General features: G+C 50.5%; 8 protein-coding genes across 14 annotated transcripts; 6 read left to right on the forward strand and 2 right to left on the reverse strand.

The window, feature by feature from the left end:
• Positions 1–78: 78 nt before the first annotated feature.
• FVEG_09743 (hypothetical protein) lies at positions 79–6,010 on the forward strand. Its single transcript, XM_018898806.1, has one exon. The coding sequence runs from the start codon at positions 195–197 to the stop codon at positions 5,685–5,687; it is 5,493 nt and encodes a 1,830-aa protein (XP_018756755.1). The 5' UTR covers positions 79–194; the 3' UTR covers positions 5,688–6,010.
• Positions 6,011–7,384: 1,374 nt separating this feature from the next.
• On the forward strand, positions 7,385–11,046 carry FVEG_09742 (hypothetical protein). The gene has a single exon (XM_018898805.1). It carries the CDS (start codon positions 7,524–7,526, stop codon positions 10,689–10,691), a length of 3,168 nt encoding a protein of 1,055 aa, XP_018756754.1. The 5' UTR covers positions 7,385–7,523; the 3' UTR covers positions 10,692–11,046.
• A 164-nt stretch (positions 11,047–11,210) lies between these two features.
• On the reverse strand, positions 11,211–13,069 carry FVEG_09741 (chorismate synthase). The gene is made up of 2 exons (XM_018898804.1): positions 12,667–13,069; positions 11,211–12,581 (listed from the first exon to the last, which is right to left on the reverse strand). The coding sequence occupies exons 1-2, from the start codon at positions 12,699–12,701 to the stop codon at positions 11,435–11,437; spliced, it is 1,182 nt and encodes a 393-aa protein (XP_018756753.1). The 5' UTR covers positions 12,702–13,069; the 3' UTR covers positions 11,211–11,434.
• Positions 13,070–13,634: 565 nt separating this feature from the next.
• Positions 13,635–21,625, reverse strand: FVEG_16652 (hypothetical protein). Of its 7 annotated transcripts, XM_018905893.1 has the most exons (4): positions 16,755–21,625; positions 16,502–16,686; positions 15,282–16,301; positions 13,635–15,219 (listed from the first exon to the last, which is right to left on the reverse strand). In XM_018905893.1, exons 3-4 carry the CDS (start codon positions 15,646–15,648, stop codon positions 15,176–15,178), a joined length of 411 nt encoding a protein of 136 aa, XP_018756747.1. In that variant the 5' UTR covers positions 15,649–16,301; positions 16,502–16,686; positions 16,755–21,625; the 3' UTR covers positions 13,635–15,175. The 7 variants fall into 7 exon arrangements, with proteins under 7 accessions (XP_018756747.1, XP_018756745.1, XP_018756746.1 ...); XM_018905891.1 differs by having other exon boundaries at positions 15,282–16,686; XM_018905892.1 differs by having other exon boundaries at positions 16,502–21,625.
• FVEG_09740 (lipoate-protein ligase A) lies at positions 13,637–16,478 on the forward strand. Its single transcript, XM_018898803.1, has 2 exons — positions 13,637–14,733; positions 14,790–16,478. The coding sequence occupies exons 1-2, from the start codon at positions 13,768–13,770 to the stop codon at positions 15,015–15,017; spliced, it is 1,194 nt and encodes a 397-aa protein (XP_018756752.1). The 5' UTR covers positions 13,637–13,767; the 3' UTR covers positions 15,018–16,478.
• On the forward strand, positions 21,243–21,422 carry FVEG_16653 (hypothetical protein; the record flags this gene model as incomplete). Its single annotated transcript, XM_018905897.1, has 1 exon — positions 21,243–21,422. The coding sequence occupies one exon, from the start codon at positions 21,243–21,245 to the stop codon at positions 21,420–21,422; it is 180 nt and encodes a 59-aa protein (XP_018756751.1).
• Positions 21,626–23,174: 1,549 nt separating the features above from the next.
• On the forward strand, positions 23,175–23,408 carry FVEG_16651 (hypothetical protein; the record flags this gene model as incomplete). The annotated part of the gene is made up of 2 exons (XM_018905889.1): positions 23,175–23,192; positions 23,250–23,408. The coding sequence occupies 2 exons, from the start codon at positions 23,175–23,177 to the stop codon at positions 23,406–23,408; spliced, it is 177 nt and encodes a 58-aa protein (XP_018756743.1).
• A 116-nt stretch (positions 23,409–23,524) lies between these two features.
• Positions 23,525–24,760, forward strand: FVEG_16650 (hypothetical protein). The gene is made up of 2 exons (XM_018905888.1): positions 23,525–24,330; positions 24,436–24,760. Exon 1 carries the CDS (start codon positions 23,793–23,795, stop codon positions 24,243–24,245), a length of 453 nt encoding a protein of 150 aa, XP_018756742.1. The 5' UTR covers positions 23,525–23,792; the 3' UTR covers positions 24,246–24,330; positions 24,436–24,760.
• The last annotated feature ends 3 nt before the right edge of the window (positions 24,761–24,763 follow it).

Below are 24,763 nucleotides of genomic sequence, written 5' to 3' on the forward strand. Positions count from 1 at the left end.
TGATTTAATACATCTTCACCTCAGCATTTCTCATTCCTCTCCTCTCCCACTCTGTCTTGGAGTCCCTCATACACTCCATTGCAACATAAACACATCACCTCGCGACCCCACCAACCGCCGCCTATGATTTTTGTTTAGTTCATGGCTTCGCATTGACATTTTTACACCTTGATTTGCGCTTCCAGGGTGACACCATGGAGCACGCTTGGTTGGACTCATTGTCCGAGGATTGGGTTTCTCAGCCCAGATCTGATTCCTCCGCCATTCAACTTCCCCCTTTGAAAGATACCGAAGAACCCAAGACAAAACCAAGAGAGACGCCGAGTAGGATACCGCGTAGAACGTTGGGCTCACGACCCCAATTATCGTCAGCTGCTCGCGATTCGAGCTGCAACATACTTAGCGAGCGTACCGCGAATGATATCAACATTTCCAGCCAGCGCATCGTTAGACCATCATCACAAGGCTCCAAATTCCCACCCGGAAGGTTTGCCAGTAGATCTGTCTCTGCCTCCACGACCGCTTCTGTTGTCCATAACACTATTCAGCACAAATCGTCACCTGGAAGGCAGCAGGATACACCAGAGTGGAAGAGACGACTGGTGTACGGCGACGTTCAGTATGGCGAACAGCGCGACCTGTTTTGCTCAGCTGCGACCGGATTACAAGACATGTTCAGACCGCCCGACGCTTCAGGCGACGATGCAGACGAAGAGGGACGCCTGGAATCATCTATGATGCCGTCTAGTCCACCATCATATCCCCAGCGCGTTGCCAGCAACGATCTCGAACCCGATCTGAGTCAACTCGACGAACTTGATGAACTGGAGGACCAAGAGCCACTGTATCCAAACGATGTTACACCGAGCCCTAGCCCCCGACGGGCACAAAGAGAGATAAAATACAAGCTCAATGTGGAAGATTCTATGGTGTCTAGTATACCCAGCCCCCGAGATGAAACTCCCTCAAGACACCGAGACGAGTCTTATCGCGATGAAAGCTGTTTAAGCGCTCCCTCTGAGACGAACGGAAGCGTTCGAAAGATTAGCGGCCAAAGCGTGATTCGCAATGAAGATTTCAGTCCCATTCTTATCGGCAAGCAGAGCGACAAGGACGGCAACATGGATTTTGCGCCCATTGAGCTGCCAGCAGACAGATTGAAGCAGAAGCTCGAAGCCTTGCGCATTAATCAGATGCTTCTCGACCCTGCAGTCGACCCTAAGACGGGATTTGACGAGCCTAATCCGGAAGCTTCTGCCACTCCCGAGGATACTGAAGAATATGCAACAAAGGGCGGATTCTTGAACCTCCAACGAGGGGGTCGATCAGGAGATGGTTCGTTCCGCTATCGTGATCTCAGTCCTGGCCTGGGTGTTGACACAAGTGGAATGCTTCCAGAGGAGTCCCTGCAGGCCAGCACTCCCAAACAGTTTCCTTCCGTAAGAACGGAAGTTACCAACCCATATCAAAATGACTACTTTAACATCAGCCCGTCCTTGCCACGAGCCCCCTTCCCCAGTCCAGACAAGAAGCAGATTAATCAGGGCAGAAGTGCGCCATCTGCTGGAAGTCCCCTCAAGCTTTTTGGTCCTTATGATACATTTACCAATCAAACACTGCTCCGGCGTATCAGTCAGTTCGAGGAAGGCATGTCGGGTACCCCTTCCAGGCAATCCTCAGCATCTCAAGTTCCTCATGATCAGTCTGATATGCCCGCTCAGGAATACGGAGACTCCATGTCTAGCCCTGCTTTACCGACTACGAACCACAGGCCTATCAGTGGAAGGTCTTTCAGTCGCTTTGGCCTTGGAGAACTTGAAGGATACGAGTTTAGTGAGGAAGTTTCATATGTCTCTCAAGGAGATGCAATCTATTCCGACAAGGAAAATGATGACCCTCAATCACCAGATATTCCACCAGTCGAGTCAGTTCTTCAACATCCGGAGCAGGTAGCGTCTCCCAGTCATGACCCTCAATTGCTCGTACGCAGACGCCGGGGCAAGTCCACATCATCATCTGGTAGCAAGCATCAGAGGGCAATCTCGGGTTCTAGTCACATCCACAGCAAATCTCTGAGTCCAGCAAAGGGTGCTCCAGGCAATGTCAATACCCCCAAACGCGATAGCGGATCAGAGGGTAAGAGACCTCGAACGTCTCCGTCCAAGGATCCAACGCCAAAGCGTCGCCGAACGCTGCATCGTTCCGACATTGCCTTTGGCCGAGAGGATCGGTTAGAAGGAGTAGAGTCCGCCAGCCGTGACATGCAGTCGATTATGGGAAGGAAACGCAAGGATGCACGACCTAGTGAGTTCCAACTTGCGAACCCCAACGTGCTTGCGATGAGAAACATTCTCCGCCCGCGCAGTCCTACGCCAAGCCGTGGATCGTCCCAGCGTAGTGAGCCGAACGAGACCATGCACTCGGAGGATGATATGACCCAAGAAAAACCGAAGAAGACTCTTGTCCGGGCATTGCAGGAGGAGACTCTTGGTTACTCTACGGATGGCCATAGTGAGGTCGACCGTAAACCATCTATTAGGACTCAGGACTTTGTCGACCAGGCTGCACAAATCATGGCCATGATCCGCAACCAAGTGAGACCACCAGGTCTCTCAAGTGTGGAAGAATCGGAGGCTGAGCGTGGCACACCCGAAGGGGATGACCTCGACGACTCTTATCAGGAGTCAACGAATGAGCCCCTGTCTCGTCCTCCAAGCCGTGAAGGAAACCCGATGCCTAGACCACCTAAGCACCAGGAAGATCCAGAGCTAATCAAGCGTTTGAGGAAGTATCAGGAGTTCAGCGACATGGGAGACATCATTACCTTATCTATGCGATCCATGGGCCTAGTCAAGGAAGCAATTCTTGCCGATCAAGAGGTTGAGCGGGAACTTGAGAAGGCGCCTCGCCAGCGATCAGAGCTGTCATACAACACAGAGGACGAAGTCATCAGCGATCCACCAAACATTCGATTGTCAGCTGGTCCTGCTCATGATGCGCTGCCATCGAGCCCCTCGCGCGACTATCACTCGCAGTCATCGGGGGTTTCGACAAACAGAACATATCCTACAACGTCCTCGCATGGCTCTGAGACCCGAAGAACTATCATGCCCGAAAGTGTGTCACATCTTATCCCGGATCGAGTGGGCAGTATGTATCTCGATAAGCAAAACAATATCTGGATCAAGAAGAAGGAGACACCTTCGCGGCGGCCCATGAATATTCTTCCATCAGACAGCGAGGATGATCCTTTCGCCAGCATCCCAGATTTGTCTGTGGATTTGACGAGAGAGATGCAGAACCTCCATCTCACCACCGCGAAGAAGAGCAACGCGGCCGGCAGCCCAAGCCAGGCGAGGTCACCCACCAGCCCATCCAAGTTTGCAAAGTTCCAATCTGCTAGAGGCTTTACGACATTGTCACCTGATGGGCAACTGAGCCCGGAGATGAATAGCCTTGTCGGAGAAGAGTTCGACAAGTTAGATGCCCGGGTAATGGAAGATTCTGAGCTGTATCTTGAAGAATCTCGCCAAGATGAGAGCAGCTTCCACGACGACAAGGCTAACAGTACTCCCTCGACGACCACCAAGAAACGCAACCTCACCATCACGTTCTCTTCACCTGTTGCATCCATCATACAAGATGTGGTGGTGGCAGAGGATCTGGACAACCTTGAAGATGATCCTGAGCTTCCAAATGGCCATTTCAACAGTTCATCACCTAGGAAGTCGCCAGGCCATGCCAGTATTGGAAAATCAGCGTTGAAGAACGGCGGTAATGGACAAGGCTGGAGTAACCGTATTCCCTCACGAAATGGCCCAGCATTTGTTCCTCGACCTGTCTCGCGGATTGACGAGCAAGACGAGGATAGCACGATCGAGCTTCCCATTGATGACCAGCGCCAAGTCAGCATCATTGGGGACACAAGCGTCGTCAGTCATAAAACACCCGACGGCCGCCGCACCAGTCTCAGCTTCGTCGTCAACCCAACACCAAACAACAACTTCTACCCAACTCCTACCGACGACAGTGTCATGATTGGCCAGAATGTTGGAAAGCTTTCCCTTAGCCCTTTGTCTGAATTTACTATCAATAATACGGATCAGTCGTTCGGCTTCGAGGTCAGTTATGTTATGGGTCGACGGCACGCGGCCACTGGAGATGGTTCTAAGAAGGTCATGTCCATGACGATACGGGAACTTGTGGACAAGCTTAGTGAGGTTGAACCGTATGAGCCTTACTGGGAAGACATCACAGAACTAGATCTTCAAGAGAAGCGACTGGGAAGTCTGCACATGTTGGACCAGTTCTGCGGGAAGCTGGTGACACTAGACGCTTCCAAGAATGCACTGGGGCACTTGGACGGCGTGCCGCCTAGTGTTCGGCAGCTCAAGGTATCGCAGAATATGCTGACCGAGTTGACATCTTGGGATCACTTGATGAACCTTCAGTACGTGGATATTTCTGGTAACGAGGTCAAGAGCCTTTCTGCTCTCAAGGGTTTGGTACATCTGCGAAGCATCAGGGCCGACAACAACCAACTGACGAGCCTTGATGGCCTCGATACCCATGATGGACTGCTGTCTCTTCGAGCCCGAGACAACTTGATCGAGGAAGTTGATTTTGCAAGAGTTAAGATGGAGCGCCTCACTGAACTCGATTTGGGAGGCAACAGAGTTTCCTCGGTCCGGAACCTCGAGTTGGCTCCCGCTCTGTCGCGGTTGAGGCTGTCCAAGAACAAGCTTACAAGCTTTGTGGTGCCATCGTGTATCAAAACACTTCGTCAGTTGGAACTGAGCGATAACCAACTTACCTGTTTGGACGTCAGCAACTTGCCCAACTTACACTCAGTACATGCTGATCGCAACCGCATTACTGAGTTGAGTGGTTTCAGCCGAGCTCGAAAGCTCGATAGCCTAAGTCTCAGGGAGCAGCGGGCAGATAAGGCTCTCAACCTTGGCTTCCTTTCTTCAGCCTGCGAAGTCCGCAAGCTTTTCCTTTCTGGCAACTACCTGGGCACCTTTGCGCCCACAGTGGACTTTCTCAACTTGCAACTCCTTGAGCTCGCCAACTGTGGAATTCAGGCGTTGCCAGACAACCTTGGTCAGCTGATGCCTAACCTCCGAACGTTGAACATCAACTTCAACGCGATCCGAGATTTGGAACCGCTCCGGTTCATTCCACGACTCAAGAAGCTCCTGGTGGCAGGCAACCGACTAGCTGATTCTACCATGGTGACCGAATTGCTTATCGAGTTTCCACACCTCACTCAACTTGATCTGAGGGACAATCCTATCACGATTGGTTTCTACGCGCCAACGCAGATGTTGGTCCCTGCGGATCGCGAGGGTTACGTTGACCCGTTTATGCTGCCTGACACAGATGTCGAGCGTGACCAGCTGTTCTCTAGTCGACTAGATGAGATGACCAAGTTACGGCGACGACTACACCAAATTGTGTTTGTGGCAAGTTGCAAGAGATTACGAAAATTAGATGGCCTCGGCATCGACCGAGAGACGGTCCTAGCCAAAGACGCCGTGTTTCAGACACTGGTTGCTGAGGGCCTGTTGCCAGATGAGACACTCGTTGGTGAAAACTCTTCACCTTGCAAAGATGTGACGGCGGAAAATAAGACGATGGGGACGATGCGAAGCAGCCGTTGGAATGCAGAGGACAGCTTTGCCTAAGGGGCACTACAAAAGTGTATAATTCGAGAGGCGAGAAGGGGGTTTTGAGCTGTGCATATTTGAATGAGGCGTTTGTGGAATGTTTTGATTGGTTTTGATTTCTTTTTTTTTTTTTTCTCTCTCTCAGATCAAGGGAGCGAGAGGCAGGCTAGGGAATGGCCCTTAAAGGGGTAGGAAAACGGATCATGAATGAAGATGGCATTGCCAGGCTGGATTTTGGCATTGGTAGGAGTTCATGGGATTAACTATTACGAGTAATTATCTTACATAAGGTAGCTTATGGGGACATGAGCTGTATGAATACTACATACATGATATGAAGCTGAACTGAAGATGAAGCGTTGTAACAGAAGTGAAGAGAAAAGAAGTGAAGTGTCAAACAGTTAATTACGAGACGCATTGACAAGGGAGGTCTTAGCCTGGTCTGTCATGCGGATGATGCTGTAGACCAACTCAAAACGCGTCCACTCGGTAAAGTATCAGGTACGAAATGGTAATCTTCAAGGGTACCTTGTATCAGAATATTAATTGGCTGCAGGATGAAGTCGCGCTGATCATTGCAGCCTCATCGACGTCAGAGATACGCACTCCATTTTGGGTGCTCAATTATGAAGCTTCCATTCTATCAAGGTTGCTCATCAAGCTCTTCAAAGCTGGACAATGGCCGCGCGATACAAGACACAACAAACACGATTCTGACTCTTCTTTTCCTTTGAGAGGAAGAAACAAGCCACATATTGTTTTACTGACGAGTCAGACATGGGCTGGGATGCGAAATGTTCTGGAATTGTCCAGGGTGCGGGAATCTTCGGGCTGTTGGCCAGGCATAGTCTAGCTAGGATGGCCCTGGAGATGAAATCTATTTCAACTGTGCACGAGCTTGTAAGTGATCATGTCTGAGCTCAGCTTTTGGCGCTGTCGGTTTAAAATAACAAGCTTTTTTGCTGGTGGTGGCCCCTTGAGCTTGAAGAAAAAGGGAAAGGAAGAACCCAACCGTGGAGACGAGCGTCAGGTACCCTTTTGATACAACAGGTTGGCAGGGAAATAGTGTATCTGTTAAAACAGAGGAGCTATCTTGGCGTGGTCGTGAATTAGGGAAATCATTTGTCTATCAATATCCTTTCCATTCATCTGGACGTTTGGGTTTATCGCTTCCATTCTGCTCGGTTCGGTATCAATGCCTGCTACAAATTCAGGGCGGGTTGGTGCGGTAGGGCGACTTGGGCTCCCTAAAACTGATAGATGATGCCCTGAAGACCAATCAGTTTTACGGAGGAGCAACAAGCCCGGACGACCTAAAAGGGCATAAAGCACCCGGCCTGGAGTTCCATGACCTAACTAGGTGCTGGGGTTACAGGTACAGATTACTTTGAAGAGGCGTAGTCTGGTTGCTCTGACTCTTTCTTCGTAGGGGGTAATTTTAAGACATTATTCAATGGTTGCAAAGGCAACAGAATATTTTCTTAATAGTTTGCTTTGAATGCTTCTCCCATTCAAAACTGCTTCCAGCTTCTTCATCGCAATTCTATGAATATTGTCATATCTTACCTAATATCATATCGACAGCTTCCATTCATCCCGTCCCCATGCAAAAGCACATGTACCCAGTACAAACCCCTCGGTTGTCTTTTCGATCGCACACCCTCCCTCGTCTGTGCAACCCACACCCTTCATTATTGATTGATTGATTGATCGCTTGCTTGCTTGCTTGCTTGCTTGCTTGCTTGCTCTCTCTTTCTCTCGCTCTCCTCCTTCTCATCTTTTTTCTCCCAGCATTTTACCTGTCTTGTCCCCTAGACAAGCATAAACCCCCAATACGATTCGATCTCTTCAGCTATGGCGACGGCCATGGAAGCGGCCGACCCTATGTCGTCACTCCAGAGGTCCGTCTCCCAGCACAGCAGCGCCTCATATGCGTCATACGCCTCTCACGTATCCCACACCTCGAACCGAAGCTCCAGAAGCAACCGAAGCGCAACTGTCAGAGGCCCTCGCGGTCGCAAACGTCCCAGTCAGCCTGTTAGCTCTGCGAGTAGTATAGCTGCCAGCGACAAGAGTCTCACGAGCTTTCCTAGCTTCTCACCTGAAAGCCCAGGCAATGATCCACTCAGCGGACAAGACGATGCTCCCGACGACACTCCCGTTCCTCCCACTGCGGCCCCGGATGTTGGGCGCAAATCGATAGTTGATCTGACTGGAGGCTCAGATGTGCGAAGTGCCTTGTTTGAGGAGGACCATCCGGTGCGCAAGGTCCCGGGCTCGTTGCATAACGCCGATGACGAGCATCTTCAACGCTTGATATCGCGGCACGGCGCCATTGGACTGATCAGACAAATATCCGAAGACCTCGCTCAACGAGATGCCCAGATCGCCAATATGCGCCGCCGCGCTGATGAACGAGAAAGGGCCTTGCGCAAGATCATTCGAGAATGCGGCCTCTCTAACCTGGATCTTGAAACTCGCCTACGGACTGTGGAGGCTGAGCTACGCGCGGCCAACAAGGGACTCCGGAGAGAGCATACTGGATTAAGCGACCTCATGAGCGATGCGATGCAAGACACTGTAGTGGCTACTGCGTACGGCGAGACAGTCGCTAAGAGTTCTACCATCCGCGCAAGTAGCCAGTCTTTCAGCAACCCCAGCGAGAACGGCAGCGGCAAGGGCACGTTAAAGGGGTGGAAGGATTATCTCTGGGGCTCTGGAACCGCAAAGCGAGGCAGCCGTACTAACAGTATGAACGGCGAAGGAGTAAACCCTACAACTGTGATTCGATCGCACTCTAGTATGGACCGACGACCAACGTTGCAGGAGGATCTCTTCAGTCCACCAGACACGCAATCTACTCGAAGCCCAAGCCGTGCATCAAGCATTCAATCGGGCGCAACTGGCGAGCGCAAAGCATCGTCATCGCTCGCAAGCATGGCCCTTCGTTTGGTGGCGGGCGGAGCTATAAGTACACGCGAGGCTGAATCTCGAGGCCGTGCTACCAGCACTACCTCCAATAAGGGTGGCTCTCTTCGAGCTGCTTCGACTACAAGCAGCCGCACGGGTCAGTCTCGAGCAGTGTCGATTGCTGGCGGTCCCAAGGCGTTGATGGCGATGCGTAAAGCGACACCAGGATCATCCGCTCAAGGATCAGGCCGATCACAGGGACAAGAGGCTTGGGACAGTATGCGAGGCAGCCCTCCGGATAACTTATCATCTCCACAAGAGAGCTATGGGCCTGTGGAGATGGACGCTATTCGATCACCAGAGTCACAGCCACCAACATTAACACATATTTATAACAACTTTCCGAACAGCGAGTATCTGACGGACCGGTTTGGATTCATATACGATCAGCGACGCAAGAAACGGCAACGCGAGGCGGCGCAGGTGGCTCGACATATCCGTAAGGGCAGTCGAACAGAGATGCTGGCTAACGGTCGAGGTGGCATTTCACCCAACGCGTTAGAGGACCTTCCCAGCCCTAAGGGAAGTGTGTCGAGCGAGGGACGTCCTGAGAGTCTGAACAGCATGGAGGAGCGTAACGCGGAAGAGGGCAAAGCTAAGAGATGGACCGATTATCTGAAAATCGCAACGTTCCCTACGGAACTGCTGAGTCACACTCCAAGCATCGCGATACCGTCAATCGAAGTTATGGAGGGAGCTCAGACACCCGAGCCAGAGCTATACCCCACCGAACCTGTCAAGCCAGTAATCGTTTCAACCAACTCTGGTCTTATTCCATCAGCTAGCACAACTACTGCAGTAGACAGCGAGACATCACGGCCCTCTCAATCCGAATCATCCATCGCCCTCACAAAGGACGATACCGAACCTGTCAAGCTTCTTCTACAACAACTGAGCGATGTCCACGATGCCCTTCAGCGCGAAAAGACAGTTCGATGGAACGATTTTCTTCGAAAGGTGCGCGCCGAACGCAAGCGAGAGGGTGAGGCCGCTATTGCTGCTGCCAAATCCGCTGCTGATGCTCGCTACGAACAACCTGCCATGATCCTTCCTGAAACCCGCGTTGCCGATGGTGAGATGATTGGAGTTTCAGGCCTCGGCGTCAAAGGAAAGGTTGGACGAGCTAAATGGAACGAATTCAAAACCCTGGTTTTGGGCGGCATTCCTGTCACCTATCGCGCCAAGGTGTGGTCAGAGTGTTCAGGCGCTGCAGCCCTTCGTGTCCCTGGCTATTATGAGGACTTGGTCGCTCAGACCGGTGAAGACGACGATGCTGTTGTTGTGAGTCAGATTCAGATGGACATCAACAGGACCTTGACGGACAATATTTTCTTCCGTAAGGGACCTGGTGTCAAGAAACTGAACGAAGTCTTGTTGGCGTACTCCAGACGCAATAAGGACGTGGGATACTGCCAAGGCATGAATTTGATTGCTGCAAACTTGTTGCTCATGATGCCCTCTGCCGAGGACGCATTTTGGATTCTTACTTCAATCATCGAGAATATCCTTCCCCACGGCTACTACGACCACTCACTCATGGCCTCCCGCGCAGATCAACAGGTTCTACGACAGTATGTCTCAGCAATCCTCCCCAAGCTCTCAGCACATCTCGATTCGCTATCCATTGAGCTCGAGGCCTTGACGTTCCAGTGGTTCCTCTCCGTCTTCACCGACTGTCTCAGCGCCGAGGCCCTCTTCCGCGTCTGGGACGTCGTCCTCTGCACCAACGACGGCAGCACATTTCTCTTCCAAGTCGCCCTCGCGCTCCTCAAGCTCAACGAGGGAAACCTGCTACAGTGCAACACACCTGCTGGTGTATACACATACATCAGCCATCAGATGACAGAGCACGCCATCAGCATCGACGGTCTTCTACAAGCAAGCGAGGGTCTACGAAAAGTTATTCGCCGAGAAGACGTTGAGCAGCGAAGAGAAAAGGCTATTCAAGCTGAAAAGGATATGATCATGGCTCGAGATGGAGACTCAGCGCGAAGCAGGCCCACAGCCGAGACGGAAAGCGAAACAGCTGCAACTCAATCAGGAGAAGAGTAAAAGCAAAAGAAAAAAGCAAGCGTTAAAAAGTAAAGGATAAGATGGATAGAAGGTGTGTGATTGGATCAGGGATCTTTTTCTTCCTTTAGGAGTTTATTGTTTTTGTTTGTGTCTCAGAAAAGGCCATGATACCCACACCCCTGGACCCCCCCAAACATACATAGACATGGTTGTTTGTTCAGGGGAGTTGATGCATTACGGCGTTGGGATATTATCGAATTGGAAGGGTTTACGAGGCATTGGCTTGTTCATATACGAGGGGCATAAGAATAAATACGAAAAGAATCATCATTACTATATCTTGCATGTGTTCTATGATGATGTGGCACTGTTGAGGAAAAGTGAATATCCCCAGCTGTCTTCTATTGGTCTGTCTCTGAACTCACCCAAGACTGCAAGTAACTTGTAGACAACTGTCGAGAATATTATAAAAGTCTCGGAAGAACATTAGTACAAGGTTTAGGATTAAAACCCGAGGTCGGACCATAGAAGCCTCAACTTGTCAAAGATTTACAAACACGGAGAGCATTATTGTAACATTACTCAAGTCTTTGGATTGAAAAGCTAAAGATAAGTTAAGAATAGTCTAAAGTCGTCGTCCCTCATGTCAATAAAGTCCCATCTCATACTCTCCGTTTTGGTATCTAATGCACTGCGATCCTCTCGTTTTCCTTGTCAAGGTCTTCGCCATTGTCTTTGTTAGGGCCCTCGCCATTGCCCTTGTCCTTGCCATTCCTACCATTCTATGGTTTGATTGTAGACATCTTTCTCGCATTCTGCTGCATGAGAGCATCAGCCACCATGATCGCCGCCATTCCCTCGACGATAGGGACAGCACGAGGCACAACGCAAGGGTCGTGTCTTCCCTTAGCAGCGAGAACACCCTCGCCTGAGCCATCGTAGAGTGCTGTGATCTGGTCCTGGCTGATGGTGGCAGGAGGCTTGAAAGCGACTCTGAAGAAGATGGGCATGCCATTGCTGATACCACCCTGAATACCGCCGGAGTGGTTCGTCTTCGTTTGGAGTCTTGAGCGAGGAATGCCTGTCCTCTGGGTGGCAGCATCGATAGCAGGTGCTGGCACAAAAGGATCGTTATGCTTGCTGCCAGTCATCTCAGCACCATGGAAACCGGAACCGTACTCGAAACCCTTGACAGCGGGAATAGACATCACACCGTGGGCAAGACTAGCCTGGAGCTTGTCGAAGCAGGGCTCGCCAAGTCCAGAGGGCACGTTGCGGATAATGCAGGTGACTGTTCCACCAGTGCTATCGTGCTCGTCGCGCAGCTCTGCAATGCGGGCCTCCATGGCTCGGCCAATGGCGTCATCGGGGCATCGGACGGGAAGATTTTCGTCAACTTGTTCACGGGTGAGAGTCTCGCAGAGACTGAGGAAGGCAGGATCGGTGCTCATGGCATCTGTATCAGCAAAAAGCTTGATGGTTCCGACAGAGCTGACAAAGGCAACAATTTCAATGTTGTAGGTCTGCTTCAGCCACTTCTCGGCAACAGCACCAGCGGCCACTCGAGCAATAGTCTCGCGTGCAGAGCTGCGACCACCACCAGACGAGGCCTTGACCCCGTACTTTTCGAGGTAAGTCCAGTCTGCGTGGCTGGGACGGGGGTACATGTCGATGGTCTTATCACCATAGTCCCTTGGTCGCTGATCCTCATTGGGGACGGTCAATAGAATCGGTGTTCCGAGAGTGACGCCATTCTCGGTGCCAGAGTTAATGGTGACGCGGTCCTTCTCGTTACGAGGCGTGGTGATGGCCGATTGACCTGGCCGACGACGGTTAAGCTGAGGCTGAATATCGGCCTCTGTGAGGTCCAGACCGGGAGGGCAGCCATCGATGATACACGAGATAGCTCTTCCATGTGACTCGCCAGCACTGCAAGACAAAGAGATGACTGTTAGCTGGGCTGTATATCGATGGTGGGGTACAACAAGGAAGAGCGGGAGGAAATAGAACTTACGTCGTCACGCGGAAGATCTGCCCAATGCTGGACATGATGAATGTAATCTGTTGATGATGAAAGTGATGTGTTGTTGATGACTGTGTTTGATGATGGATGGGGAGAGATAAAGTGTTCTTGTTCCAATGGTTGATGAGTTGTTTGTCTTTGACAAAGGAAGAAGAAGAAAGATGGCGGCCGTTGGAGAATTGGAAAGGATGAGGCTGTCCTTTGCCTGGAGGGGAACTTCGTTCTTGGTTCCTGCCGATTTCGGTCCAAATTTTTGTGCGTTTTTTTGGAAAGCGCGGGGGAGGGGCAACACGGTAGATGTTTTGTGAGCGATCTGATTGGTCAGTCAAGATAGCCTCAGTCGATGACTTTAGTTGATGTCCCAAGAATTATCAACTCTTGTAGAACATACGCTAGGTTATCAGATAAAAAACATGAGCTATCATATAACTTGGAAGGACCATATTATATACCTGTCATTAAGCGACATCGGGCCGCTGTTGCTGTGACTCAATTGATGTTCATCTATGCATCTGGTCTGATTCCATAAAGTCTGGATAATCGCTCTTCCGCTGTAAAGTCGGAGCCAATAGCTGTAGCTTCAGGTGCATACCACTAAAGCCAGAGCCCAGAGCCCAGAGCCCAGAGCCCAGAGGCCAGTACCTCAGTGAGCATTATCCATCTCAACGGATACAAAACGTCATGACAAAATAAATCTCGATCCAGATTATCAATCAATCTCTTTCTTCAGTCGGTACTTGCCTTTTTCTGCAAGGCACAGCACTCTCACTGGTTTGGATGTTTCCCGAACCCGCACCCGCTACCGTCCGTTGCGGAACTGAAACTGCCCCTATCCGTTAAGTTTACAGGGCTTTCAGCGCCCTATTTCCGTTCCGCGGCGGGTCAACTTCAATTGGAGTTTTCCGCCTCCGGGGCTGACAACAACTCAACGTTTGTTTCCTCAACTCTTTTGCTCATTGGATGCAGTAGCTTCAACGACGAATCTCACCCATTGCCTTGGATAATACCGTATTTCCGGTCCAATTTCATTGTCTATCTTTGACTCTTACTTATTAATCGTCAAATTCTATTCCGATATTGACTCTTGTCATCATGATGCGGCCCAATTGCTCGTTTTTGGGCTCAACGCCTCGAAGCATATCTCGACATTTCCCCTCATTATCAGCCATATCAAGACGCCAATTCACCGATGCAGCTTCTCATTTATCCAATAAGATCCAAGTTTACACTTCAACTTCTCGTGATCCCTTCCTGAACCTCTCTGTTGAGCACCATCTTCTCCAGAAGACGCCCCCGGAGTCAACCATACTCTTCCTCTACACCAATGATCCTTGTATCGTCTTTGGTCGAAACCAAAATCCGTGGATGGAAGTGAATCTTCGAAGACTGGCTCAGTTCCGTAATGATCCTGCAAGCGTAGGTTGGACTGGTGAGCCGGTGCAGCTTGTCCGTCGTCGTTCAGGGGGAGGCGCTGTTTTTCATGATGAAGGAAATGTCAACTTTAGCGTCATTTGCCCTCCTACAGTCTTCGACCGGAACAAGCACGCCGAGATGGTCGTGAGAGCTCTCTCCTCTCTTGGAAAGCCAAATACGCGTGTCAATGAGCGACATGACATCGTTATAGATATCCCTGATGACCCAATCGGCACCTACAAGATCTCAGGGTCCGCGTATAAACTCACTCGTCTTCGATCTCTCCACCACGGAACATGTCTTCTGCGCAGCCCAAACCTGGCCAACATCTCAGGCATGTTGCGTTCGCCAGCTGAGCCGTATATCAAGACTCGTGGCGTCGACAGTGTCCGCAGCCCTGTCCGCAACGTCGGCATCGAGAACGCTGCTTTCGAGGCTGCCGTTGTGGAACAGTTTGCAAGCATGTACGGCGACTTCGACGTCAGGGAGGTCATCAGTGACAAGGTACTTGAGATGGATAGCATCAGCAAAGGGTACGAGGAACTACAGTCGCGGGACTGGATCTATGGCCAGACACCCAAATTCACCTTCTCAACTTTCCCTTACGAGGAAGACCCCCGAGAGCGTCCTCAAATGGACTTTGACGTGAGCGACACACCGCTTGGCAGAGGCATATGACAAAGCAACTAACAGGGACATAGACCAAGCTTCGTTTCGAGGCTAGACACGGCGTCGTGGACAAATTCACAGCCGAAGGCCCATCATCTCCCACCTCAGAAGATGGTCTGTCAGCACTCATATCATCATCCATATACAACGTCTCCAGCTGGGGCGCACAGCTTTCCCAAGCCGGCATGGCCGATGGCGATGCGGCAAAGGTCGGGCCATGGATGGACGACATCTTGGGAGTCGACTTCACGAAACCCTAACAATAATGCCGCCGTTGTCTGAATAGGCTGCAACATGATTGATACACGCAATGTCAGAGAGGTCAACACGAGCAATCTCTTCCGTGCTGTCCGTCTCTTTCATACACCACTTCATACTCCGAGCATTCCATTATTTTGCCCGGTTCTCATGTCATGTCTCACTCAGAACGCGAAGGCGAATCCGAAGAGACCCGGTGACTGCCTAGCCAATTGGTAATGGTTAGCATGTGAACTTGGCACACCATAGTGGGAATGCCCACACACCTTTCGGAGCACAAGAGAGCAAGGCTGGCTGAGCCTCGCACGCGTCGCGTTCAATCAAAATGTACGCGTTGCACTTTATTCGCCGCTTCACAGTCTGGGCCATACCTGGAACCAATATTGTTGGAAGCGAGAAACAGATTCCGGTGTCCAACCAGTGGGCAGCTTGGGGGCAGCTAAGAGCATCACATGGCTTGTCAGCCGACCTAGGGTCCAGTCCATCCATCACGCATCGAAAATTCCCAACATGCGCAGCCTCTCGATAGTGCAGTCTGTGCTCAGCACCACCTCCTTCAGCCTCCCGCTGCTTGATAAGTGACAGTCTTGATCCTGCCTTGCTTCCAAATCCGGCGCACTGTCTAGATCTCATGATATGACTGGCTGGGTCGTTTTGACAAAGATCATTGTGCGGCTGCTGATAAAGCAGCTGCTTTCTGCGGTGAGGATTGTGAGACACTTGGCAAAGGTATTTGAAAGCAGTTCACGGACTGCCGTGGCTGCCGCGTACGAAGCGAAGGAAAGGGGGCAAGACCCCGAAAGATGTACGGGGTTGCAGTCTTGAGCATCAGCTTGCTTGATATCAGGTTTTTCGAAACAAAGATCGACAGCCTTACGAAACAGCCAGCAAAAGGAGGCACAGGGTTCACGAAATCTCCGGTATTCAGCTCTCTTTGGACTTCCACGAGGCGTGAACAGTTTTTGGACAAAAAGAGCTGAGGAGACGTGGCAAAAGCGTTGGTCCTTGTCGTGAAATTGTGCAATTCTAAGGCGATATCCTTTTGAGATTATTCTGTGTATTAGCCTTGCTCTACAAAAATGTCCGGATTCTTGTTGCAACCCCTTCGGGAGTCTCTTGAGATCTTGAGATGGAGTGTACCAATCCACTCACGGTCTAATGACATGGGCTCCGAGACATGCATTGATGATCTCGCGTGGTAATTGCGACTCTATCGAATTCGTCCCCAGCGCTTAGGTTGTTCCGTTTTAGTGTCCTCACCAGAAAGGCGGTGTCAGGAGTTAAGGCTGTGATTATTGTCAGATAGAGTCTATCTCGTACGGGCGCAAAACTGTGATGAAAGCTGAGTGGCTTCCACTCTCCTGGGACTCGGGACCCAGACTTTGACCCAGGGCTGATCTGATGTAAGTCGTGTACCGCAGATAAGGCAGGCTATTGTAATAGCAGATATCCGTGTTTTCGACTTGCTTCCAGGTTCTCAACTTACCCTGTTCATTCGGGTGTCTTACCCATGGTCATGTTGACCTAAATACGGGTATCGTCGACATTAATTAATACGACCCTGACTTGACTTGGGTGATATCCGGATTCGTATCAACGCAACCCTCATGAGGCACGAGACTATTCCCAAAACTCTTGGGGAAACCGATAGTTGATCTGGGGTACGGTAGCCTGTGTGTAATCAATCAGTGAGTCCTTGACCCTCCATAATTGCTCATCAAAGACGACATCATATTGACGTTGGACTAAGACATGCCTTGCTTCCCCACACCACCAATACACATGAATGGATGGATGGGTCCATGTCCCCATTTCAATCACCTTCTGGGATCCGCAAAAGCGAGCATGTTGTGCATGAGCATGAGCCTACCCCAGCCCCAAGCTCACTCGCCCAACAAATAGCCTATGGAATTGTCTCATTCAACAGTCGACAAGCTGCCCATTCCCGCCCGTGGCGTTCAGGGATGTCTATCCGTCTCTAATCTAGAGGCGCAGGCACATGTGAATGCTCAAAAGAAGACTGTTTGACAGTCTCAACAACCAGTTTTGACCAAAACTGCACCCACCATCTCTATCACCAGGCCTCCGAGGAGTAACCTCGACACCGACTCATGTCGTGTCGATGATGGTATGATGCTATGTTCATGGCCTAGTGAATGTCAAGGGTGTTAGATCCTTGTCCGTATCTCTCACTCAACCATGGCGATTTCCATGCGAAGTCCTCGGGTAGGTAGTGGAACTGTTTTGCTTGCTTTTTCTCCAACAACCCTGTTCCTGGTGTGATGATAATCGCTCACACTCGCACCTACAAACCCGGACAACGTAACGACTCCGCGTGCATTTCATTTCAGCCATAAATAGGAGTAACGTTCTATCTTGCTATTCAGATACCAGCCAGAGGAATTCGTATCATAATCTTCAAGCTGTGTGTGGGCGAGTCCGGCAGTCCAATATCATGAAGGATTGTATAGCAATGTGGCTCAAACAGCCTCAGAAGTGCTTGGGCGATCACCAAGGCTGACGAATCAGTCTAAGCATCATCACCAACCACTGTTTGTCTTGATCAGTGGTGACAAGTGTTTATGTGAACCTAGAGTTGCAACAAAATAGCCGAGTCTATCATGCTCCGTCCCCAGGCTGCAAGAAAACTTGAGGCCTTAATGAAAGATGTCAAAATAAACTCATCAAATAGTCCCCCAAGTTTGGAACAGTTTCCCTGACTCTTTTCGTCATCGATGATGAAGACTCCCTTCTTTCCCAGTCCGTCTGGTTTATGGAGCACCATCTCCGGGAATTAGTACATCTTTCATTTTGGCTGCCGTGTTCTGCTGGATCTGAAGATCTATTTGCAGTTCTCGTCAGTAAGTTTCTGTCCGGGGGAGGGGTACTAAGGTTCATTAGCCATCAATCTGTCTGTGCTCGTATACAGGGGTAAGGCTGGTATCTGCGAGCAATCCTACGAGATACCTTAGGGCCAAGTCCTTTCACAGTGCACTTTGTTCGCTACCTTGGCACACAAGCATGTCAGGAGTTAGCTGCCAGAAGAGTCAGCCGAAATGGCTTAGACCAGAGAATACAGTGTGCCTCTCGACTGCGGCCTTGACCCTGAATTTATGACGAATCATTTTTATAATATCAAGAAAAGAGTCATTGGGTGATTTGGGGGAAGGCGTCGTGTGTGTATGTACATACTGTACGACGGTAGACCAAGACCTGCAGCGTATTACTGACGACTATCATTTCTAGAGTCAGGCAGTAAGGTGTGCGCAATTGCCGAGAGCGAGGGTAGCAAAAGTTGAAATTACCAACATTTGATGGTAGGACGAGCGTTATATGCAGTCTGGTATGACAATCGTTGTTGACGAAAGGCGTTGATCAACGCTGACGGGCATTGTGATAGCACGGACTGTAATTTGGCCTTTATCAGATATGACAGGGCGAAATATCCCGAATTGGAAATAAGAACATCACCCTGTACTCCGTTGAGAGCAGCTAAGGTGCGTGAGAGATTGTAGTTGATCGCTCAAGACGTGCAGTGAGCACGAATTATCTTCCTCCAGCGACTCTACCCAAGAATATTACTCGTCAGGCCATGGCTGAAGTTCCCGTCTTACCATTTTTGGCATCTTTGACTCGGCAATGTAACGCCCCGGAACGCCTTTCAAGAACATGACGAAACAGGTGCAGTGCCTCATTCGCTGGAATTGTGGAAGACACCATCCTGCTCTACCGTCGCTTACGGCGGGATCAACGTTTCCAGGTACGGTACGGTCGGAGTAGCTGACCAAGGTTCTTCAAGATCAACGGCACACAGCGGGCATCAAATATTCCTTTTTCTGTCACATAAAATGGTTCTTGATAATCACATCTGACTCTGGTAGTATGTCCGGCATGTCGGTCATGCTAGGAACCGTAGGACGTTTTTCGATCCATACAAATAACAGCCATTTCTATGATACTCGAGTTGATATACATAGTCTGATATGCCACAATTCGAGTTCCGGCCCAGTAGAATATCTGGGAAATCACCGTAGCACCCCCCTGCCGCTTGTTGTGCATTGTGCCCATGCAATGCAGTCAGGGTCAACTTGGAGCGGGATCATTCGTCTGCCGATTCTGTGCTGGTTTTGCGATGGCCACGTTCAGATCAGTTAACATCCGCCACGTTAGATGCAGGAACTCGAAGCGCTGTGGTGCATTCTCTTGAGGGCACGGTATGACATAGCGGGCATGTCTCGAATAGGGAATACCACGGAAAGACATGTATTACCGCTCAGATGTCACCTTATTGGTGGATCAAGATCTCTCTGCAGTTTGATGGTAGCAAAGAAGTATGTATCTGGAGACCCGGCTTGCATGAATCTGCGGCACGCTTAGCTCTCTTTTCTCCCTGCGCCGTTACTCGACATCGAATGAGGTTAATAACAACAATCGCGATGAGAGTGAGCAGAAGCTGGTCCGTGGCCTCGGCTCTTAAAATGGGACGGAACGACAAATGCACGGTTGTCAGGCAGGGATACGTAGTTAACTGGTGCGGGTTGGGGCCATCATCAAAGCGGGAAACCCCACTATCGACAACCCATCGCGTGCGCTAATGAGTGAGTTGCTATTGTGAGCTATTCCATCAAGCCTCTGATAGTCAATAACATCTTGTTTTTGATTTCACGGGAAGCATGTCGAAGAGACATACTCGTCAGCTCATAGCTTATTCTGACTCGATGCCAATTGCACTGGGTGTGGATTATGGCGTTGTCAGGCGGGCCGAAATCGGCCAGAAAGAGTGTGATGACAATGCCTTTGGGAGTTCAAAGTCATCCAGGCCTGATCTATACAGAGATCGTAGGAGCACAGCGTCGTATCTCTGCATGCGCCTCTTTCAATTCCAACCCCGGTCTACTAATGCAACGGGTAGTCCAACTGAATCGAGACCGAAGCAGGCGCCTGCAGACTGCAGTACCTATTGTCTCCCAGGGTTGTGACATGCGACCAACGCAGCAACATCCCGACCAGCGCCGACAAGCAGTGTAAAAGGAAGAACGGCAGTCAGGCCACTAAGCAGAAAGCCTCCCAATAAGGTTTTGGGCTTCTTGAACGACCCAACCACGAGGCGCGGAGCCAGCCATCGTTGTGCAACTGCGGCGTTGTTGAGGGGACAAGAGGTAAGGCGCCGCGCTGACAGTTTCTTGGTCCCTTCAGGGTGACGATGATATCGAAAATCGATAATAGAGGTCGTCTACGTAGGCTATCCCTGCTTCGCCTCCCCTGTCAAGCTGGCCACCAGCCCCTGACGGTGCTCCATTACCCAGCGACTTCCCCAAAGGACGGGCCCGCTCGGTGCTCCGCTCATCGTCCGAGCCGGCCCGGTGTTGAGACGCTCTGGTGGTTGTGAGGTGGTTTCTAAAGGTCGGAGCCACAAAACCCCCTCAACCTGAATGCAATGAAGACCCTGTCTTTGTTCTATGAAGCGGTTTGCGTTTCCTTCTTGCGGGGAAAACTACCCAATTAACGAAATTTGAAGCTGGGGAACTTAATGGGGCCATCTCAGTATGGCATAAAGACCAGAAATTAGCAACAAGTGGTTCCATAGTTGAAATTGAGCATGCCAAGATCAATCCAAGGTCTCGCGATCTCTGCACAGATAACCTGACAACAGAAGCGCGAATGCGTTTTGGCAGTAGACTCTGCTCAGATTACCGGGTGGGAGATTTGTATCGAGCATTGCTTGAAGGAGTTTCACCTCCGGCTGAGAGCTCGAAGAATGCAAAAATGGCCCAAGAAATCCATGAATGAAATAATTTGCCTATTAGGACCCCTGCTTCTTGATGGCGTTCTGAGACATGAGAAATGTAGGCTCGCTCAGGTAAAATCAGGTTCCTTGAGGTGCATCTGTGAAAGCCACTCAGATGCTGGACTGTCATTTGCCATTAGAGACAATCCTTATCGTTGTTTCAGCTAGCTTCGAATTTCTTGTCATCGAGAGTTTGGGCTAGATCCATTCGATGTCTTGTTTGTTGGTTGTGTATCCTCATCACAGGTGCTAGTGGTGGTTAAACTACCAGCTATGTAGACTAGCTCAGAGTCTTGATCAAGTGATAATGAACGTGACTGCCGCTATGGTCTCCTCAAAACATCGGGGGGTGCGGGTGTGTCCTTCTTAGTGGCTAAGCTGTGTCCTGGCGAGTGATTGCTGGGCTCTGTCGGTCGGGCTTTTGGGCGGTATCGTGAAGATGCCTGACGGTCGAGATTTGGAGGTTAAGCTTGAACAAGAAGAAACAGTTCCATCTTGGGATGACGAGGGTCAGAGGGTGGATGCAGACTTCCGTAGTGTGGCGGGGAAGATGCAGCTACCCAAGTTGGTCAGGAACGCAGTTGCAGTTGAAAGATGGAGAGGAGAGGAAGGAAGGTAGGATGGAACGGGCGGACATCAACTGCCTGCCTGCCGGGACGGGAGTCAATTGCTGGATGCTACCCTAAAGTGCCCCCAAAATTTAGGCACCTTAGGTCTGTGATGGCATTGCCTTATGATGATGAGCCATTCAAGAACGCTACGCTACAGTAGCATGATCACTACATTGATAATCTTCAACCTCGTCCATCTTCTGGGGCTAGGATCAATGGAAGAAACGTCCGCCAAACACGGAGCAACGACCGGCGGGGGCCGGATGCCGGTCTTGTGCAGCTGCATGCATATACCTACAACACGGCCAGTCTGTACAGCAAAGTGCAGACAAAAAGAATCCAGACGCTAAAATACGGCAACAGGGTACGGTACAACGTGCGTGTTGGTACGGGAGTGAAACCGATAATTAAATGGAGTCGCCATCGTGGCGAGTCATTTACCAATAATTTCCAACAGAGCCTCAAACATAAACATGAACTCATCATGTCGAGTGAGAATGAGCGATCTAACTATTATGTGTTCTTCACCGATAGATGCGCGTGGAATGCATGTGATTCAGACATACGAGGCGTATGTAGCTGGCCAAGCCCAAGCATGAATCAAACGACGGACCTTAAGCCCGGAGGTTGGAAATAAAAAAGGGGCAGCGAAGAATTGCCGACTCTGATCGACGCAGCGGACTGGCTAGTTCGTCGTGGTGCCAGGGTGCAAGACGCTCTAAGTGAAGTCTATCTCCGGCCATACTGTTGATCTTGGCAACCACATGTCATTGAACCGCTGTGCAACGTATCACAATTATGCACAGCAATTCATATCCATCGACTCGTAATGAGGACGTATTTGTGACCCGCTTGAGAAGCTGAGTCTCACAAGACATCGAATCGTTCAGGGCCGCCGCGTTTCAAGGCTGACCGTTTGCAACTGAGACTTGAACTGGCACGCGAGCACCACCCGTTTTCGTAGAACCTCACCTTGGAAGCACTGGGCTCCCATGTATCAACGGTATGAACCAAAAATGTATAAAAATATCAAGGCCAGACACCGTATCCTTGCAGATAGAGGGACCTGAACCAGATTAACTTCGGTCCTGCAGTCCATGACGCAGACAGCGGCGTTTAGGGCGGCGTAGAAATACCGCCAGCGTTTTTGATGCGGCATGGACAACTTCCGTTGAATCTCTGAAACGAGGGCTTTTTGAATTCCATTTTGTTGGTTAGTAAAACTGTAGAAGTAGACGGCAAGACATGACTAAGCCAGGATGCCCTGAGTTTGATCTCAGGTACGGAGTACGCCAGAGACAAAAAGCAAAGAAACCATGAGAGAGAAAAAAAAACCTGCATTCAGAGACGCGGATCTTATCGGGCTGGGACAGGGGAGCAAAACTAATGCCCCAGCGAAATGGGTCCAGCCAAAGACATCGCAAGGCCTAGCCAAGCCACCAAACCCCAACGCGAACGAGTTGGGAAATCACAGACACATGGAAGTTGAAAATGGTAAACTACCATTGGCTCAATGACAATTGCTTATCCAGTCGTCCATTCGTTGTGCCTGGTGTTATCTTATCACTTTCTTCGCCTGGAGCTGAGTAAATTGAGTTTGAGACATCGCTTCAGGGGCTCGCAACGATCCAGATCAATTGCTGGTGAGCTGGACAAGTGAAGCATTCACAACAGCCCCAGTGATGTGCTTGAGGAATCTCCTAGAAATTCCCACAGATTCATGGATCTTTCCAAGGCTCCGACAGCTGGAGTGATGCATCATGGCCTGGGAAGGTAAGGTACCATAAACTTAAGTTCCCGTCCCCAGCGAAACGCTGCCCCACTGACAGCAGCAGTACTTTCTCAGATACGGTTTGAGGGCAGTGTCTGTACAGTATGCTTGGGCACCGTCTGCGATGTTTTCAGGCTCTGAAAACGCCCGCAGTGTCCTCGATGGCACAGTCTTACAGTACGAATCAGAAGCCCGCGATATGGATAGCTCAGGTATCCCTTAGTGCCACTTTTTCTCCAGCATCACCGCCTCCCGCACTTTGACCCGCAATCGCTTCGCTTGAGCCTTGCTTGTCTTGTCTGTTCGAGTTCCCTGGCTGTCTCCATTGCGTCAGCTACTCAAGACAGTTCAGGACCTCCAAGCTTGAGTTTTGAGCTCTTGTCCAATGGGTGTAGATTCCCTCGAGATAATCATGGAGTCTTGTAGGCTCCAATCAAATGTTTTGAGTTGTAAGCCAATTGTCCACGTCTTCAGATAACCATGTACTCAGTGAGAAATCACAAATCATGCACCTCATGTATTCTCAGGACGTGATGAGCTTAGCACAACAATGAATTGACTTCGACCAGAGAAGGGTTGTCCGAGGGAATTATCGCACTTTGGTAGAATGTCTCCGTCCAGTCAGATGGCGCCAGGGCCTCCATCGAGTAAACCGGGCATTTTTCAACCAATCTCAAGCACCCATCGGTGTTACTCTTTCTGCAGCGCTGCAGAGGACACTGTAAATCGTCAAGCCCGAAGCCATCCTAGCCAGCCCAGCCAGCCCAAGCGTTGCCAAGACATGTCGGACAAGGCCAGGAAATGCTCGGTGCTGGCTCGCTTGAGAGGACCCTCGTCGGTCATGCCTAAGAAAGCCTCGCTTCTGGCTAGTGGTGGGTTGATGTTGAGAAATTGTGTCGATGATGAGCCAAGCCAAGATGCGTTTCGAGACAACCTCATCTATAATTTTGTCGAGAGAGACGACCACACCAGCGGCGGCGGCGACGACGGCAACAGACGACGCGTGCTAGAGAGCGAGGAACGGAGCGGATGGAGGAGCGAGCAGGGGCCGAATCCTTGAAGGCGGCCGGTCCACTCCGTAGTCAGCAAAAACAGACATCACCGTCACAGAACGAGTGAAAAAGGCGGCGTTCAGGGGAGTGTTGGTAAGGAGCCCACACCCCTTCTGTATCTGGATGGCTTTGCTTGCCGAGAAAGAGACAGACGGTGATATCTACTACGTAGCCATAGATACCTAACTTGGTAGACAGATACCTGACGGCATTAGGCTCTCAGTTGAAAGGCAATTCGAGATAACTGCGCGGTTTATTGACTTGTTGTGCTGGCAATGAATGAGTCGTCTTTTCTGCTGGGGACAACGAAACCTCGGCCGGGCTGAGCGAAAACGGAACAGATTTGTGTGTGTGTTGTATTTTGGTGACGCTGGACGGTGGACGGTGGCCGCTACTGACTGGAGATTCTGGACGAGGTGGGAGTGGATAAGGTTGAGGGGTGAAGCTGCAGTGTTTGAGGGCAGTGGACCTAACAGCGTATCTTTGCATTTGGCCCAGGGTTGATCTGAAGATGGTGAGGGAGAAA

The sequence above is a fragment of the Fusarium verticillioides genome, chromosome 1 (assembly GCF_000149555.1).
Source record: "Fusarium verticillioides 7600 chromosome 1, whole genome shotgun sequence".
In the NCBI taxonomy this organism is placed as follows: Eukaryota; Fungi; Ascomycota; class Sordariomycetes; order Hypocreales; family Nectriaceae; genus Fusarium; species Fusarium verticillioides.

Bases quoted from the DNA above. Each gene is read 5' to 3' on its own strand.
- FVEG_09743 (XM_018898806.1), top strand. From the start codon at position 195: ATGGAGCACGCTTGGTTGGACTCATTGTCCGAGGATTGGGTTTCTCAG.
- FVEG_09742 (XM_018898805.1), top strand. From the start codon at position 7,524: ATGGCGACGGCCATGGAAGCGGCCGACCCTATGTCGTCACTCCAGAGG.
- FVEG_09741 (XM_018898804.1), bottom strand. From the start codon at position 12,701: ATGTCCAGCATTGGGCAGATCTTCCGCGTGACGAC. The intron at 12,582-12,666 runs GTAAGTTCTATT...TTTGTCTTGCAG, and splicing joins CAGATCTTCCGCGTGACGAC to TGCTGGCGAGTCACATGGAA.
- FVEG_09740 (XM_018898803.1), top strand. From the start codon at position 13,768: ATGATGCGGCCCAATTGCTCGTTTTTGGGCTCAACGCCTCGAAGCATA. The intron at 14,734-14,789 runs GTGAGCGACACA...ACAGGGACATAG, and splicing joins GTCCTCAAATGGACTTTGAC to ACCAAGCTTCGTTTCGAGGC.
- FVEG_16652 (XM_018905893.1), bottom strand. From the start codon at position 15,648: ATGAGATCTAGACAGTGCGCCGGATTTGGAAGCAAGGCAGGATCAAGA. The intron at 15,220-15,281 runs GTGTGTGGGCAT...CCAATTGGCTAG, and splicing joins GCTCTCTTGTGCTCCGAAAG to GCAGTCACCGGGTCTCTTCG.
- FVEG_16650 (XM_018905888.1), top strand. From the start codon at position 23,793: ATGTCTCCGTCCAGTCAGATGGCGCCAGGGCCTCCATCGAGTAAACCG.